At 55.8% G+C, this 15040-nt stretch overlaps 1 protein-coding gene across 2 annotated transcripts in view; it reads left to right on the top strand.

Annotated features, from left to right (window-relative positions):
- ADGRB2 (adhesion G protein-coupled receptor B2) overlaps nucleotides 1-15040 on the top strand; it is a 60009-nt gene that overhangs the window by 28287 nt on the left and 16682 nt on the right. For both annotated transcript variants that reach the window (XM_016217442.2, XM_016217426.2), the window contains 3 exons: nucleotides 2019-2826; nucleotides 13826-13909; nucleotides 14163-14327. In XM_016217442.2, coding sequence (XP_016072928.2) covers nucleotides 2034-2826; nucleotides 13826-13909; nucleotides 14163-14327 — 1042 coding nt within the window. In that variant the 5' untranslated portion in view covers nucleotides 2019-2033. The remainder of the gene's footprint in view (nucleotides 1-2018; nucleotides 2827-13825; nucleotides 13910-14162; nucleotides 14328-15040) is intronic.

Genomic DNA, 15040 nt, shown 5'->3' with positions numbered 1-15040 from the left:
TGACTGCGTGGGGAGATTCCCTGCCTGGTCTAAGTGGGGGAGGTGAGGCCAATTATAATGAGCTCCCACCTCCCCTCCGCTGAGCCCCAGCCATGGCCTGAATTTTGCAGCCTGCTTAAAAATAATTGGGGGCAGCAGGGGGATTGGATGTCACTCATCATCAGCCGCTGGCTTTGCTGGTGCTGCAGCACGCTGGGCGGGCTGAACAGTTTGGGACAGGCATGATGTGGGGCGGGGAAGACCAAGGGTCTTGTTCCTTTTTCTGCTCTGAGGGGGGCAGTGGAGACATAGCCTCTGGCTTCTGCTGAAAAACTCCATGAGGGTCTTTGGAGGAGGTGGGTGGCGGCTCCTACCCGGTAAATGGGGCTGCCTAGTGCTGTTGCCCCTATTGCCCTCCCACCCCCCTGTGGCTAGGAAGGGGCAAGTGCTTAACTGTGGCTAGGGCTTGGGCCTGGCTGAGAATTGTAGCATGTGGGATCTGGCGCAGTGAGGAGCTCCGTGGATGCTACACAGGGATTGGAATCCTGGGGTTCTAATTCCTACCCCCCACAACCTCTGGCCACTATTTAGACTCCTGACCAGCTAAGGGGAAATCTGTCCCTGAGGAGCAGCTTTGTTTTAGGACAATCTAGCCACACCTGTGAATATTCCTATGCCCGTGATTCAGTTCCCAGAGCTAATGGCTTGTCCATCGGGCCTGAAGCCTGAGCAAGGAAGGGGACTGAGCAAGAGGCTATTGGTGGATGAGAGAGAAACCCACGCTGGGGCCTCAGGTCTTGAACTCCAGTCCCAGGTCGGCCACTCTTGTGTGATCTTGAGCAGGTTGCCTCCCCCCTCAGAGCCTCATCCTTTTTCCTCTAATGTGGAACAAGCAGGCTCCTGGGGCCCATCCAGTGCTGTGAGCTATGCTGTGGACATGAGGAGGAGGCAGTGTGGATCGATTTGGGGGCAGGGCTGGAAGTGGGACTGAGCTGGTTGTGGGCAGTGACTGTGTCCTGGCTGCTCTGGTCCACCCTGGCCTGACTGCCTGGTATGTCTGTCAGGGTTGGGCTTGCGCCCTGTTGCCCTCCCACACCTAGAGGACATTCACACCTGCTGGGAGCTCAGCATAGGGCTGTACTTTTGTGGGGAAGGTGGAAATCAATGAACTCTGGTCTCCACTCTTAGGAGCCTGAAGACTCTTGAGGCGCATGAGTCAGCCCTAGGGAAACAGCAAGGGACAGAGGTCATGACTGGGTGATGTGGACTTTCAGGCCAGGGCTGTGGGAGCTAAGAGAAGGGAGATGGCATTGTGCCCTCACTGGGGGTAGCAGGCCCTGAGCCAGGCCTTGGAAGATAACCCCATGATGGGAGGGGAAGGAGGGTTCTCGGGAAATTACTGCACCCATTTCGCAGATGCCACTCCCGCTTGTTTCCACCAGGAAATCCACAGTAGCAATACTCTTGATGTTCATACTTGCGATGCCCTCCCATGGGCATGGCTCAGGTTGTGCGCAGTCCCTGGCACACTGGTGCTAACGCCTCCCCTTTGTCTCCCACTCAGTAAAGCAAATGAGTGAGAATGACGTTCTGGGAATAACCTTGAATCGCTTTGATTTATACAAAAGCAAATCGTTGTCAAACATCACTACTTTGACAGTTACTGCTGTATTACGCATGACACACCCCACAGCTGATCACGACACACTGCGACAGAGCAACAGTTCTGGAGAATGCAAGTTGGGTGGGAGGGGATGGGGCTGGATCTGATTGTCAAGCTGAGATGCTTGTGGTTGATGAGACTGACCCAGGACTATAGGATAATAGTAACAACAATGAATGTTTCTTAAGGGCTTACAAGATTTCAGGCACCCTCCCAAGTGTCTTATTCTACAGGTAAGGAAGCCGAGGCTCAGATGTCAAGTCCCTTGTCATACAGGTGGTCTTAACCCCGAGGCCCACTACCTGTAGCTAGCCACAGGAGATTCAGAGCCCATGCTGGCTGTGCCTGGGGCCACTGACACTGTCTCTCTCCACAGGGCAAGGGACATAGGATGACCCCAGCCTGTCCCCTCTTACTATCTGTGATTCTGTCCCTGCGCCTGGCCGCCGCCTTCGACCCCGACCCCAGTGCCTGCTCTGCCCTGGCCTCCGGTGTGCTCTACGGGGCCTTCTCACTGCAGGACCTCTTTCCTACCATCGCCTCAGGCTGCTCCTGGACGCTGGAGAACCCTGACCCCACCAAGTACTCCCTCTACCTGCGCTTCAACCGCCAGGAGGAGGTGTGCACCCACTTTGCGCCCCGCCTGCTGCCCCTGGACCACTACCTGGTCAACTTTACCTGCCTGCGGCCTAGCCTGGAGGAGGCGGTGGCCCAGGTGGAGCCGGAGGTTGGGCGGCTGGAGGAGGAGGAGGCGGCGGGGTTGGAGCTGTGCGGTGGCTCAGGCCCCTTTACCTTCCTGCACTTCGACAAGAACTTCGTGCAGCTGTGCCTGTCGGCCGAGCCCTCCGAGGCCCGGCGCCTTCTGGCACCCGCGGCCCTGGCCTTCCGTTTTGTCGAGGTCTTGCTCATCAACAACAACAACTCCAGCCAGTTCACCTGCGGTGTGCTCTGCCGCTGGAGCGAGGAGTGTGGCCGTGCTGCCGGCAGGGCCTGTGGCTTTGCGCAGCCCAGCTGCAGCTGCCCTGGTGAGGCAGGGTCCAGCCCTGCCACCACCACACCTCCAGGTCCCTCGGCTGCCCACACCCTGTCCAATGCCCTCGTGCCTGGGGGCCCACCCCCGTCTGCTGAGGCTGATTTGCACTCGGGGAGCAGCAATGACCTGTTCACAACGGAGATGAGATATGGTGAGTCTGAGCAGGGCCTGGGTGGGGTGCCTGTGTCCAGGGACTGATGGTGCATCTCAGCAGATCCCTGGGCCATTCATATAGCTAGCTGTTCACCCATGTCCTCTCTGTGTCTAGCCTTGTCTAGATGCTGGGGTCACCAAAATGGATTAGGGTCCCTAATCCACCTCCCTCTTGAAGAGTTTGCAGTCTGGGTGGATGAATGGGGGCACAGATCAGACAGAGCATCATGATAAACCCAGGGAAGGGACTGCCTAATTGGGCAGTCCGGGAAGGCTACCTGAAGGGAGTGAAACAGGGCCAGAGATCTGAAGGACAAGTGGAAGCGAGCCAAGCCAAAGGCGTGGTGAGGGCATTCCAGGCCAAGTGAGCAGTGTGTACAAAGGCCCAAAGCTGGGAGTGACTGTGGAAGGCCCTGGCATTGCAAGTTGACAAGTTTGCCTGGAGGCTGAAGTAGGCAGGGAGCAGGGCTGTGTTCCTGCCCACATGGGTCACTGATTTTTGGCAGTGGCCCCAGGGTCAGGACAGAGGGAGGTGCAGAAGAATGTGCCTGGGTGAAGAGGCCCGAGCTTCGAGGCTGCCTTGGAGGGCTGGGCTGGCTCAGCTCCCAGCATCCACTGTCTCCCTGCTCTGGGCCCATGTCTTCTGGGACTGAGTCCGCCAGCTGCTAGAGCTTCCTGCTGACTGGGCAAAAGCTCCCTGAGCCCTTGAGTCCTGCCTGCTCCTGCTTCCACCCCAGCTTCCTTTTGCCAGCCTTTCTTACTGCGGCTTCAAGGCCCCAAGCTCCTCAGCTGGATCCTGAGTGCCTGCTGAACAGTGCTGGGCCAGGGACTGGCAGGGAGTTGGGTGGGAGGAAGGCAGATCTAGGATTTGGTTCTTAGCTCTGGTACTAACAGAAAGTTCCCTCCCCTCTCTGGGCCTCAGTTTCCTCATTTGGTGTTGGCTGACTATCATGAGGGTGTCACGCAGGACTGTAAGTCAGAAGGGGCATCTGGATCTGACAGAGAGTATTACAGGGAGGCACTGGGTCTCATGTGAGGGCTGCTGGGAGTATTGGAGGACTATGATCTGTCCCATCCCTGCTTTGGAAGCCAGAGTCCTGGAGTTGGGCACTGCCTTTGGCTGTTATCTTAGGTGGATCCCCCTTTTTTGCCATCAGTTTCTTACCCATGCAATGAGGAGATATCTCTGAATTAATAAAAGGGAGTGTTTATCATGACAATAGCCTCTCCCAATGCTTTGGGGGAGGGCTTCTCAGCCTCCCCCAAGAGACTTCTGACATCATGCCCAACCTTGGCAAGTGCCCCATGGCCTTCCTCTAGCCTCTCTCCTAGGCCAGCTTGGCCTCTTTACAGTGGTCAATGAAGCTGTCCCAGTGACAGGTAGGCCGTGGGCAGGTTACAGGCCCTGGAGGCTGGCCTGGGATTTAGTGCCTGCAGGAAGAAATTGAATTTCGCCTCTTTGTCGAACATCTGTGGAGAGTGCCAGGCATATATCAGGAGGTTTATGGCTCTTCCTGCCTGGCTGCCACTGCCTGTCACTCTGTGGGGGCCTCCATCATGCTCAGCAGAGGGTGAGTTCTTTTGTCTGGCTTTCCCTGTGGTCCATCGGCCCAGTGGTCTGTAGTGGATGGAGCAAGGCTCTGCCCTCCTGGGCAGGCACCACCTGGGCAGGCTGCCATGTGAAGCACGGAGCCAGAAGCGGCCAGCTGGGCTTGGTTGGATCCGGAAGCAGGAGCTGGTTGGTAGCTAGGGTGTCTTTGGGGATCAGAGAGGACTGGTTATAGGAAGGGCACCATCATCCTTACCATCATCACAGCCTCTGCAGCAGCCTCTGTGACTGAGGATGGGTGGAGATGGGATGCTGATTGTCCTTGGACATGAGGTCTGGTATCACTTCTGAGCAGGGAGCCCTGGGCTCCTGGCTGTTCCCAAGCCTGACCTCTGTTCATGCCCCTTGTCCTACTTGGCTTGATTCCAGGTGCTCCATAGGCTTGCCTGCAAGGGGGCCCTGTGGGGAGGTGCATGGGGTGATGGAGTATAAGCCATCATAAGAGGGCTCACACGGCACAGTAGGGCTCACAGCTGGCCTGGCACAGCCTCTTTCTCTCCCCTGGTAAGCAAGAGACTTTTCCTCTCTGCCGCCTCCTTCTTTTTGCCTAACCACTCTGGGGCAAGACTCAGTTTGTTCTGTGTGGTAGGGAGTGTCCGAGGGCCAGTGGCATCGTCAGGGCCCAGGGCACTCTGTGCCTGGTGGCAGCACAACCTTTGCCAAGCCCTTGGCCTCATCTCCATGCTTCTCTTCACCTCCTTCCCCCTGGGCCAGCTGGACACATGTACCAACTGTAGGAGAACCGGCTGGCACATAGAGCTGCCAGATTGAGAACAAGAGTGGTGGGGATGGTGGTGAACAGGAAGGCCAGGACCCTCCTCCTAGCCCCTTTGCCAGGTACTGGGGCAGGGAGCTGTGCTCACCTCCTCTGGGACACCCTGAATAGGATCAATGGCAAGGCCAGGTGGGGTGGGGCTGGTTGGTATTGGAAGAGCGATGAGGCCGGGAACCGGTAGGCAGTGGCAGAGCAGAGTGTCTGGGCTCGCCTCAGAGCTGAGTGCGTTTGACAAGAGGGTACAGGCGCCTGTTAATTTCACGCAAACTGCCTTTGATAGATCTCTTGTTATTTTTGGTGAGTTGAGCCATAAATTTGTGCCATCTTGCTGCTGCAATCTGTTAAGTGGGGGAAAAGGAAGAAAGGGAAGGCAGGCAGGAAGGAGCCTGGTGGAGGCTGGTACCGAGGCTGGTTGAGGCAGGGGCAGGAGGGCGGGTTGTAGAGGTGGTGCCAGCTGAGGAACCTAGCTCCTGGGGACCGGCCACCAACCTGCAGTTCCTGCCCACTGACCCTCCAGTCCTGAGGAGGCATCGGCCGATGGGGATGGCTGTGCAAAGTGACACCCGGAAGAGAGTAGCTTTCACTCTTGCAATCCCCCTCCCTCCTCTGCCACACTCCCTGCCTCCCCCTAGGGGCCCTGTCCTGCCCTTATCTCCCCATCATCAGGCTCCATTCTTGAGTCATGGCTGCCAGGTGAGCCTGGGGTCTCCTGAGTGTCAGGCCGGGGAAGCAAGAGTGGGTTCAGATCTCCATTCTGCCGCTGCTGCTGTGTGACCTGGACAAGGTGCTGCCCATTGGAGCCTCAGGACCCCCAGTTCTCTGTGTTACTTCCCTGATCCAGCCCCCAGTGACTCTCCACTGTGGCCCAAACTCCTTAGCCTGGCATTCTAGCCCAACCCTGGACCCAGCTGCCACCTACTTTTCAACCTTCCCTCATTCTTTCCTACCCTTTCAACCAGGGCTTCTCATGGCCCCTGAATTCCCTGCTTTCTGGCCTCCCTGCCTTTTTTTGGTCTGTTTCCTTCACCTGAAATGCCCTTGCCCTTGTTTATCCAGAATTCCTGAATCCTTCTAAGCACAGCTCAGGCCTGTCTCCTCTAGGAAGCTGCCTCTTACCTGCCCAGCCCAGTCCTACCTAGATTGGCCTTTCTCCTGTCAACACTCAGGCTCTGCTAGCCTAGCTTGGTCCGGTGGCAGCAAGTGGGGCCCTACCTGCCTGTTTAGGGCTCAGACATCAGGGAGGCAGGGCCAATCTTTGGGGGGTGGAGGAAGACCTAGCACGTGCAATGCATTTCCTGGAAGATCCTTCCAGCCCAGACCTGTGCTGTAGCTTTGTTGCTCTATCACAGGATGGAGAGTGGGGCACAGACGCCCCCACACATCTCAGCAGGGACGGACCCCAGCCCATCTATCACATGCATCTTCATGTCTTTATCAGAGTGCAGTTTGTGCCAGACCTTGGGCTACTTAGAGTGAATGAGATCTGAGGTGGACCAGACACCCCTTCTGCCCTCTGGTGGGGGAGAGTGACCACTAGTACAGCGGTGGTCAAGGCCACAGGCTGAAGTCGCCCAGCTCCAGCTTCAATTCCTGACCCCACCACCGATTAGCTGTGATTGCAGGCAAGTTTCTTCACCCTCATTTCCCTACCAGGAAAATGGGGATGGTAGAGCTACTCCACAGAATAACAGTGAGGGTTAAGCAAGAGAATGTGGCGAAGTGCTTAGCGCAGTGCCTGGCACATGGTTAGTCCCTAATAAATAGCTGCCTGTTGTCAATAATTTAGTATAATAGGTGTGGTATGTGTGTGCTGATGTTAAGGGAGGAGGAAGAGTAAGGGACAAAACCACCAGGAGTGAGAAGGCAGTTTAAAGATGGTGATTCCGAGCTGGGTTTTGAGGAGTGAATAGGAAGTCACTAGCCTATGAAATTTTCCTTGACTTGCTTTTAAAATTCATTTTATTAAAAAGAAATTTTATATCATAAATGGAAAAAGGGTATCACTCATTTGAAATAGAAGATAACCGAAGAAACAACCACAGTGAAAACAAGGCAACATTATCAAATTCTAGTGAAATACTCGTCCCTCTTCTCAGCGTGTTAGACAGAGAAATCAGCACGTGGGCAGGTGGTAAAGTCTTGAAAGCCTAGAGACTTCATCTTCCATGCATTTGGGAGGATTAAAAGTTAGATGACCATATAATTCATCAGCTAAACTGGGACTTTTTTGAGGTTATAAAGTGGGGAGTGGGTACTGTTAATTGCTTCAGGGCAGGAGTGATAACTATCACAGACAGATTGGCAAAAGCCACCTTAATTAAAAGAGACATGGAAAGAAGATACGTTCCTCTGTCCATGATCCAGTGCTATTTTGTGGCACTTTTGTGAGCCACCCCAAGTCATCTCCTGTTGCAGGCTTTGTGAAACCCCATAGGAGGTAAGGAAGTGGAGGTATGAATGTGCCAGGTATGGGGAGATACATGGACTGGCATTACTGGATTATAGTACACACACCCCCCCGCCAGTGGTGGGAGATGGGGCCAAGGCTCTGACTGCCATCTGCAAACACTGGGACATCAGCCTATTGGCCAAGGGCTGTAAGTAAGGCAGCAAGAAGTTGGGTGTCGTGGGGGAGACAGCATGAGTCAGATGTGGTCCCTGCTCTCGAGGAGCTCCTGGCCACGTGGGGTTGGTGGCAGGGACCCAGCTAGCTCTGTTGGGAGGCTGGGCAGATAGGCCGGCAGCTTGGGGAGGAAGTCATTGGAGGGGGATTGGCATTCTGGCTGGGTTTCTAGTCTCATGGGGACACCTGGTTGCTCTGAAATGTAGAGGTAGAGCCTGGAAGTTTCCAAAGCCACCTCTTTCTGCCCCTATCCCCCTGGGATTCTGATGCACTATGGGGTACAAGAAGCACTGGTGGGGCTGGGGAGCCACGTGTCAAGGGGATCTGGGGCCAACTCGGGGCCTGGGGTAAGCCTCAGGGAGGATGCAGGGAGCTGGGGAATCTTTGAAAATCGTACCTTTCTCTCTGTGGAAGTAATTGTCATTATTTTTAACAAGTTTCCCACAAAAGAAGCTGAGGGGGCTGGATGTTATGGAGTTTGGGGAGTGGGGTCTGCAGTTCTGCTCAAATGGCAGAGAGCCTGTGCCCACCCTGCCTGCCAGTGCCAGGGGTGAGACAAGAATGGTCCCTGTATTGTTGGGTGGAGGAGCCCTCAGAGATCTCTGGACCATGTTTGCTGAATGCCTGTCTTGTATCTGGCTGCTCAGAGCAAGGTTGCCTGTACAAGAGGGGTGAGGGAGATTGAGACCCTCCCTTGGGGCCCACGAGAGGATACTCACAGCTGCAGCAGGAGGCAGCCTGGGGTCTAAGCCAGAGAAGAAGGGACCGGCATACCCAAACCCCTATGTGGTCAGCCTAGGAAGGCTTCTTGGAGGAGGTGGCATTGACATGTTGAAAATGTTGGCAAACTGATGTGGAAGAAGGGAGGAAACACCATTGGCCAATGCAAATAGAGGGAGGAAGGCATTTGTATATTCAAGGAAAAACAAGAAGTTCCAGCTCCTTTTCATTGAGAGGTTATGATGCTCCAGGCTGTCCATATCTCATTTCTTTTCATTCTCGCAATGAACCTGCAGTAGGAAATTTCACCTTTATTTTTAGTTGAAGATTTTTAAGCTCAGAGAGGTGATGCGACTTGTTTAGTGGCACACAGCAAGACTATGGCAGAATTGGGAATCAGACCTACATTTGCCTGGCTCCAAAATCTATGTTCTTCCCGCTCTCCACATGGGTCCCCAGTGGCTTGGCTGCCTAATGGGGAGGAGAGAACGGGACTGGACAGGCCAGTGGGGGCCGGAGCATGATAGGCTCAGAGGTTGACACTGTGGCTGTAGCAGTGGGGAACCACTGAAGGTTCCTCAGTAGCAGAGTGTGTCTGGAGCCAGATTCCTAAACAATCACTTTGGAGACTACAGAGGAAAATCAGGTTCACCTTGGAGGAGAGAGGAGTAGGTGTGCAAAGGAACAGTTACCCTTTTTCACAGGATAATCGAGGCATGGTAGAGGGACTTTGATGGGGTGAGGGAGTGACGGGCTTGCGTGGGAATTAGGAAAGGTGTCTCTGAGGAGGGCCAAGCTGACTTGCATTTTGTCAGAGCCAGTGCAGTTCAGTGGAAAGAGCACAGCCTCCAGAGTCAGACAGGCCTGGGTTCGAATCCCCACCAGCCTCTTTCGAGCGTGAGACTTTGGAGCCTCGTTCCTCACTAGTGAGTGGGAGAACCGTCCTCATGAGGAAGAAACGAGGTGCTGTGGAGCGCATGGTGACTGGCATGAGCGCTTGTGTGTTACCTTACTCAAAACAAAGCAGAACCCATCAGGGGCTGATCTGGTAAGTCTGTCCCAGCAGCAGGTCTGTCTGCCGTCAGGCAGCCAGGTGGGAAAACTAGTAGATTGCAGGCCTGCGAGCATCAGAGCCCCTGCTCCAGGAAGGCCTCTGGCTCACTGGGTGGGACACTCGGGAGTTCTGGGTGCATTCCCACCCCTTCCTGGACCTCTCCTTCTCTTCTTGGCTCAGCTTCCCCTCAGACTCCCCTTGTTCTGGGCCCGGAGCCGGCTGGGGCCTGCACGTGGTAGATGCTGAATAAATGCTTGTTTCAGTAGATGACACCTCTGGCCTTATCTGTCGTCTTCCCCCTTGAGGGAAAACTGGCTTTCACATGTGGGGGAAATAAACAGCTGGGCACTCCTCTGAGGGAGGTGGGGTGGGGGTGGAAGGGAGGGCAGGCAGTGTAGGCCCCAGCTGTGTGGCCTTGGATGTGTTCCTTCCCCTCTCTGGCCCAGCCCAGGAGACTAGGAGAGGGACTCAAGCTGGACCTGGGACATGTTCTGATTTTCAATTAGGGTGGATTCCAGCAGCCACCATCATCAGTCTGGTTATATTGTGGCACTGGCCTGAAAACGGCTGGCGAGTGGTTAGCAGAGGACTGAGGACCACAGGAAGCAGTGTGAGTTCATGACAAGCAGGTCAGGCTAGTCTGTCACGTGTTCCTGTTTGCTGGTCTTCCTGGATGCCAGGCTGGTGGGGCATCTGTCACAGACACAATGATGGCCCAGACACCAAAACAGGAGCTGGATAAGGGGACTCTTGGCTAGATTCGCAACAGGCTTCTCCAGAATGTTTATTCGTAAATGGGTGTCAGATTCATTAATAAGTGGGTGGAGGGCTGCTGGGCAGAGCTGATATTCAAGATTATAAATGACTGTTTCCAGCGACCCCGCCATGAGATGGGGGGAGGAAGCTGGGAGCAGTGTGTTCATTGATGTTTCCCTGGACCGGATTCTGTGCGGGCATTCACTGTGGTCAGGGACGGCTCACACACAACCTTCCTTCAAAGGGCTCATGGGTGGGAGGAAGTTCAGACAGTCAGAAGATAGAATCATTTGTGATGAGACGGCACATACAAGAAGGGACAGTCAATTCTGCCTGGGAAGTGGGGGATAAGGAAGACTTCACAGAGAAGAGGTCATTTGAGGTGGGTTTTGAAGGTCAAGTAGGAGTTTTCCAGGCAAAGAAGGTGGGGAACAAACAGGTAGAGGACTGAGAGGAGAAGATGATCCTATTTTGGACATGCTGAGTGAATGTGAGTGCTCCCCATTGGGAGACCTGTTCAGGAGGTAGGAGACTAGACAGGAGGGAAGGGGGAGGGTCTGGGATAATGACAGTTTTTTTTTTTTTAATATATCTTTATTGATTTCAGAGAGAGGACAGGAGAGGGAGAGAGAGAGATAGAAACATCAATGATGAGAGAGTCGTTGATCGAGCCCGCAACCCGGGCATGTGCCCTGACTGGGAATCGAACCCTGATCGCCTGGATCCTAGGTTGATGCTCAACCGCTGAGCCACACCCGGCCGGGCATGACAGGTTAATTAAGTCTGGAGGAGGGGTGCAGAGTGTGCAGTGAAAACAAGACAAAGTGTGGATGCCTGAAACAGCAGGAGGATAGACCAGTAGGGAAACTGGGCCTGAGGAGCCACAGAGGCAGGAGGAAAGCGGGAGTCAGGGAAGGGAGTGTTTCAAGGCAGGAAGAGTCAACAGGGACAAATGCTGCCGAGGGGTCAAGTGAGATGAGGCCTGCAAAGTGTCCCTAGGATTTAACAAGGAGGCGTGGAGGACTTTGTCAAGAATGGTTTCAGTAGAAAGATGCGGTCAGAAGCCAGGCTGCAGTGGATTACCAAGTGAGGTGACATTTGAGCTAGGGTGTAAGTGGCAGGTGAGAAACTGGAGTGCCAGCTGTGAACCACTCATTGATGGCGAAGAGGAGCCGGAGGGCAGTAGCTGGATGAGGAAGGAGGGCCAAAGGAGGGCTCCCCCAGAATGGAGGAGGCCTGGGGACGCTCCTGGGCTGTGATGAGAAAATGCTGATGGGAGAGGGGGTAATGGACGGAACCCTCCTGAGAAGAGGGAGGGGTGGGACGCAGGACCAGGCCGAGGGCCTGGGCTTTGTGAGAAGAGCTGCAGGAAAGTTGGGAGTTGGAGGGGTGGGACAAGAAGTGGGGAGAGGCTCCTGTATCAGTTTCAGCTTTCTGTGTAAAGGAGCTTGTCGCCCAGGGAGTGGGTGGAGATAGGCTTGAGAGAGGTCAAGGTCTGGGGCAGCCAGAGAGGTGGGGAATGGGGAAGGCAGGGAGCCGAGAAGGGCTGCTGAGAAGCCTGGGCACCCAGCGGATGTGCAGCCTTGAATCTGTCGCGGTGCCAGTTGGCACAGCTGTAGATTTCTTCAGCAGCCTGGGGGTGGGTGTGGAGAAGGCGGCTTGTCACAAGGCTCTGGGGTGGGGGACTGGCTGAGCGGGTATGGTGGAAGGGCTGGGTGAGCAGATTCAGGAGCTGGCAGGCGTGGCACCAACACCTTCTCAGTGGTCCTGATGGAGGCAGGGCCCAGAGTGAGGCCAGGAGGCACCTCAGATACTGTTCAAAAGGAGGAGGCCCAGGGGGCTGAAGGGTGGGATGTGACGGTGCAGAGGGGTGGAAGTTAGGAGGGGAGAGGGAGGTGATAAAAATAAACCAGGCATTTCCTGCCTCCTGAGCATTCGCCATGTGCCAAGCAGTGTGCTAAGGGCTTGGTGGCCTGCCGTCAGGAAGAATTTGAATATTGTGTCATAGAGGTAAAAATGGGGCCAGAGAGGCAAAGACACTTGCCCAAGGTCACACAGCTGGTCAGTGTCCACGCCCCAGTTGGGATCCAGGGTTGCCTGACCGCAAAGCTGTCCTGCGGGCAGAGATGAGTGGAGAAGTTCCGGGGATGCTGTGGAGCAGGTCTTAGGAGTGGTGGCCCAGTGGAGGTAAGGGCCCCAGAACTGATGAGACTAAAAGCTGGGCCGAGTGGCAGTCGAAGGCCCCCTGGACAGCAGATTTTCTCAGTTTTCCCTCTTTATGCCTGCTCAGGAAGAGCTTTTTCTCTGATGCAGAGCCCGGACTGGGTGGCAGGGGCCAGGAAGAGTGCAGCCCTAAGGCTCCTTTAAACATGAGTGGCTGTTAGAAATAGGAGAGGGCCTGAGGTTTGGGGAGAGGAGTACCATCTTGTCTGGGGACAGCATGGGCTAAGCCTTGTCCCCAGATACTGTTCCTGTCCCACTTGCCCAGCAGCCTCTACATGGGCTGGGCCTTTCTCCTCTGCACTCACCTCTGCCCTATCCCTGCTGCCCAGCCTGGGGGGGTGGTGGGGGGGGGGCGCCCAGGACCTGGATGCCTGGATGAGCTCCTGGATGAGCAGGAGGGGCCAGGTTTGGAGAATGGGTGCTCCCAGCCCCTCCTCCAGCGCTAGTGGTGCTTCCAAGGCCTAGACCAGACACATATATCAGGGCAGCCGCGAGCCCCGTGAGGCGGGGGCCGGGGCAGCATCGGCCTCCTGGAGGACCTGCTGCTGTCCTGCCAAAGGGGCAAGGGAAGGAGGGTCCGCCGGATGAAGGCACCTGCCCTAAGTCCTTGGGTCTCAGAGAAACAGCCTTCTGACCTGCGCCTCCAGGTCACAGTCCAGTGCTGCTTGGGGAGCCGAACCCGGGGCCAAGACGCAGCCCCTGGCTTGGCATGAACTGTGTCCCAAAGGTAGGCTTGTGGGGGAGGGTCAGCCCTAGGAGTCATCCCTGTGAGGGGAAAGAGCTTGGGCTTTGGGCTCGCCAAGCTGTGTGGTCTTGGACAAATCACTTCCCCTCTCTAGTCCTCAGTTTTCTCATCTTTAGACAGAGATGGGGGTCCCTACTTCCCAGGGGAGTGTTAAAGGAGATTGGTGTGGACAGCTTTGGGCACAGAGGTCCCCTGGAGCTCATTAGTATGAGTGGCCACTCCTCTCCAGTCTCCCCTGTTCTGCCTGAGGCAAGAGGAGGAAAAGATAGTTGTGAGGCTGCGGCGAGTACTGTGTGGCCTTCTGCGCCTCAGTTTCCTTATCTGTAAAATGGTGGTGGTGGGGCAAGGGGCAGGACTTGATGCTCTCTCAGCATCGTCTGCAGTTGGTTCCAGACCCTCAGGCTGAGGGCAAGCAAGGCTGCCCTCTCTGTGCCACTCCGGCAGGACAGAGCTGGCCTTGGCTAAGCCCCTGCCACCACCTCCGTGTTCCAGGTGAGGAGCCGGAAGAGGAACCAAAGGTGAAAACCCAGTGGCCAAGGTCTGCGGATGAGCCTGGGGTATACCTGGCGCAGACAGGTAACTCGGGCCCGCCTCCCTTCCTTTGCGGCGGGGGCCCGACTGTGTGGCGTCTAGTGGCATGTGTGCTTGGCATGTGCCCGTCTGTGTCTATGTCCTGGAGCTCAGTCACATCTTTCTGCCATGTGAGGCCTGTGGGCAGGGCTGGGTTGCTTTCTGAAGGGCCTGTCACTTCGGGTCAGGTAGGAGGATTCCTATGAGACTGAGTGCTTGGAAGGTGCCCCCTGCCGCCGACGCTGTCCCTCTCTCGTAGGTGACCCAGCAGCTGAGGAGTGGTCCCCGTGGAGCGTGTGTTCCCTGACGTGTGGGCAGGGTCTGCAGGTGCGGACCCGCTCCTGTGTGTCCTCCCCCTATGGGACCCTGTGCAGCGGGCCCCTGCGGGAGACCCGGCCCTGCAACAATTCAGCCACGTGCCCAGGTACGCCCATCCACCCCACCCCGTCTGCCTGCAGGGTGAGGTCCCACCGGGGCTTGGGCAGGCTAATCTTCCTTTCATTCAGCGAAGTGACTGTCCTCCACACTGTGCCCAGCCCCACCCAGGGCACTGGGGACTCAGATGAATCAGACCAAGGCCCACACCAGTGGGCTAGGTTCCGGGCACATCACTCCCCTCTTACCCTCGGTGCCCTCCGTGTTCCCTATGCTCTGACCACACCAACACCCTTTGCACTTTCCCACCTCCCTGCATTTCCTTAGTCTCCCCCTATGCCCCCTCCCCACCTGGGCTATCAAAATTCAGCCTGTCCTTCAAGATCTAAGACAAATTTCACTTTAAAAAAAAGTGAAGCCTTCCCTGACCATCCCCTCCCTCCTCTGATTTGCCACCCCACTCCCCGTGGAGCCTCCTATAGCCCCTGAAGCGTTCCTCAGTTCAGCATGGAGTTGAGAGTGTGCATGCGCTTGCCTGGGCCAGGGAGTCCCAGGGCTGGGGCAGCTTCCGTGCTCCTCAGCCCTGAGGGAGTGCAGTGGTGCCTAGGCCTGGCTAGCTCCTGGCTGTGGTTTTAAAGTAGGGTTATCTGGGAAGAGGTCTTGATACCTGGGGGTATGACAGGAGCTTGCAAAGGGGCTGGGGCAAAGCTGTGTTCTGGAGTGAGCTTTGTGTCAGTGTCCATGTAGAGGTTCGTGTCTATT

Source organism: Miniopterus natalensis, chromosome 9 (genome assembly GCF_054644295.1).
Source record: "Miniopterus natalensis isolate mMinNat1 chromosome 9, mMinNat1.hap1, whole genome shotgun sequence".
In the NCBI taxonomy this organism is placed as follows: domain Eukaryota; kingdom Metazoa; phylum Chordata; class Mammalia; order Chiroptera; family Miniopteridae; genus Miniopterus; species Miniopterus natalensis.
The sequence above is the reverse complement of the archived record's forward strand: the minus strand, read 5'-3'. Positions and strand labels throughout refer to the sequence as shown.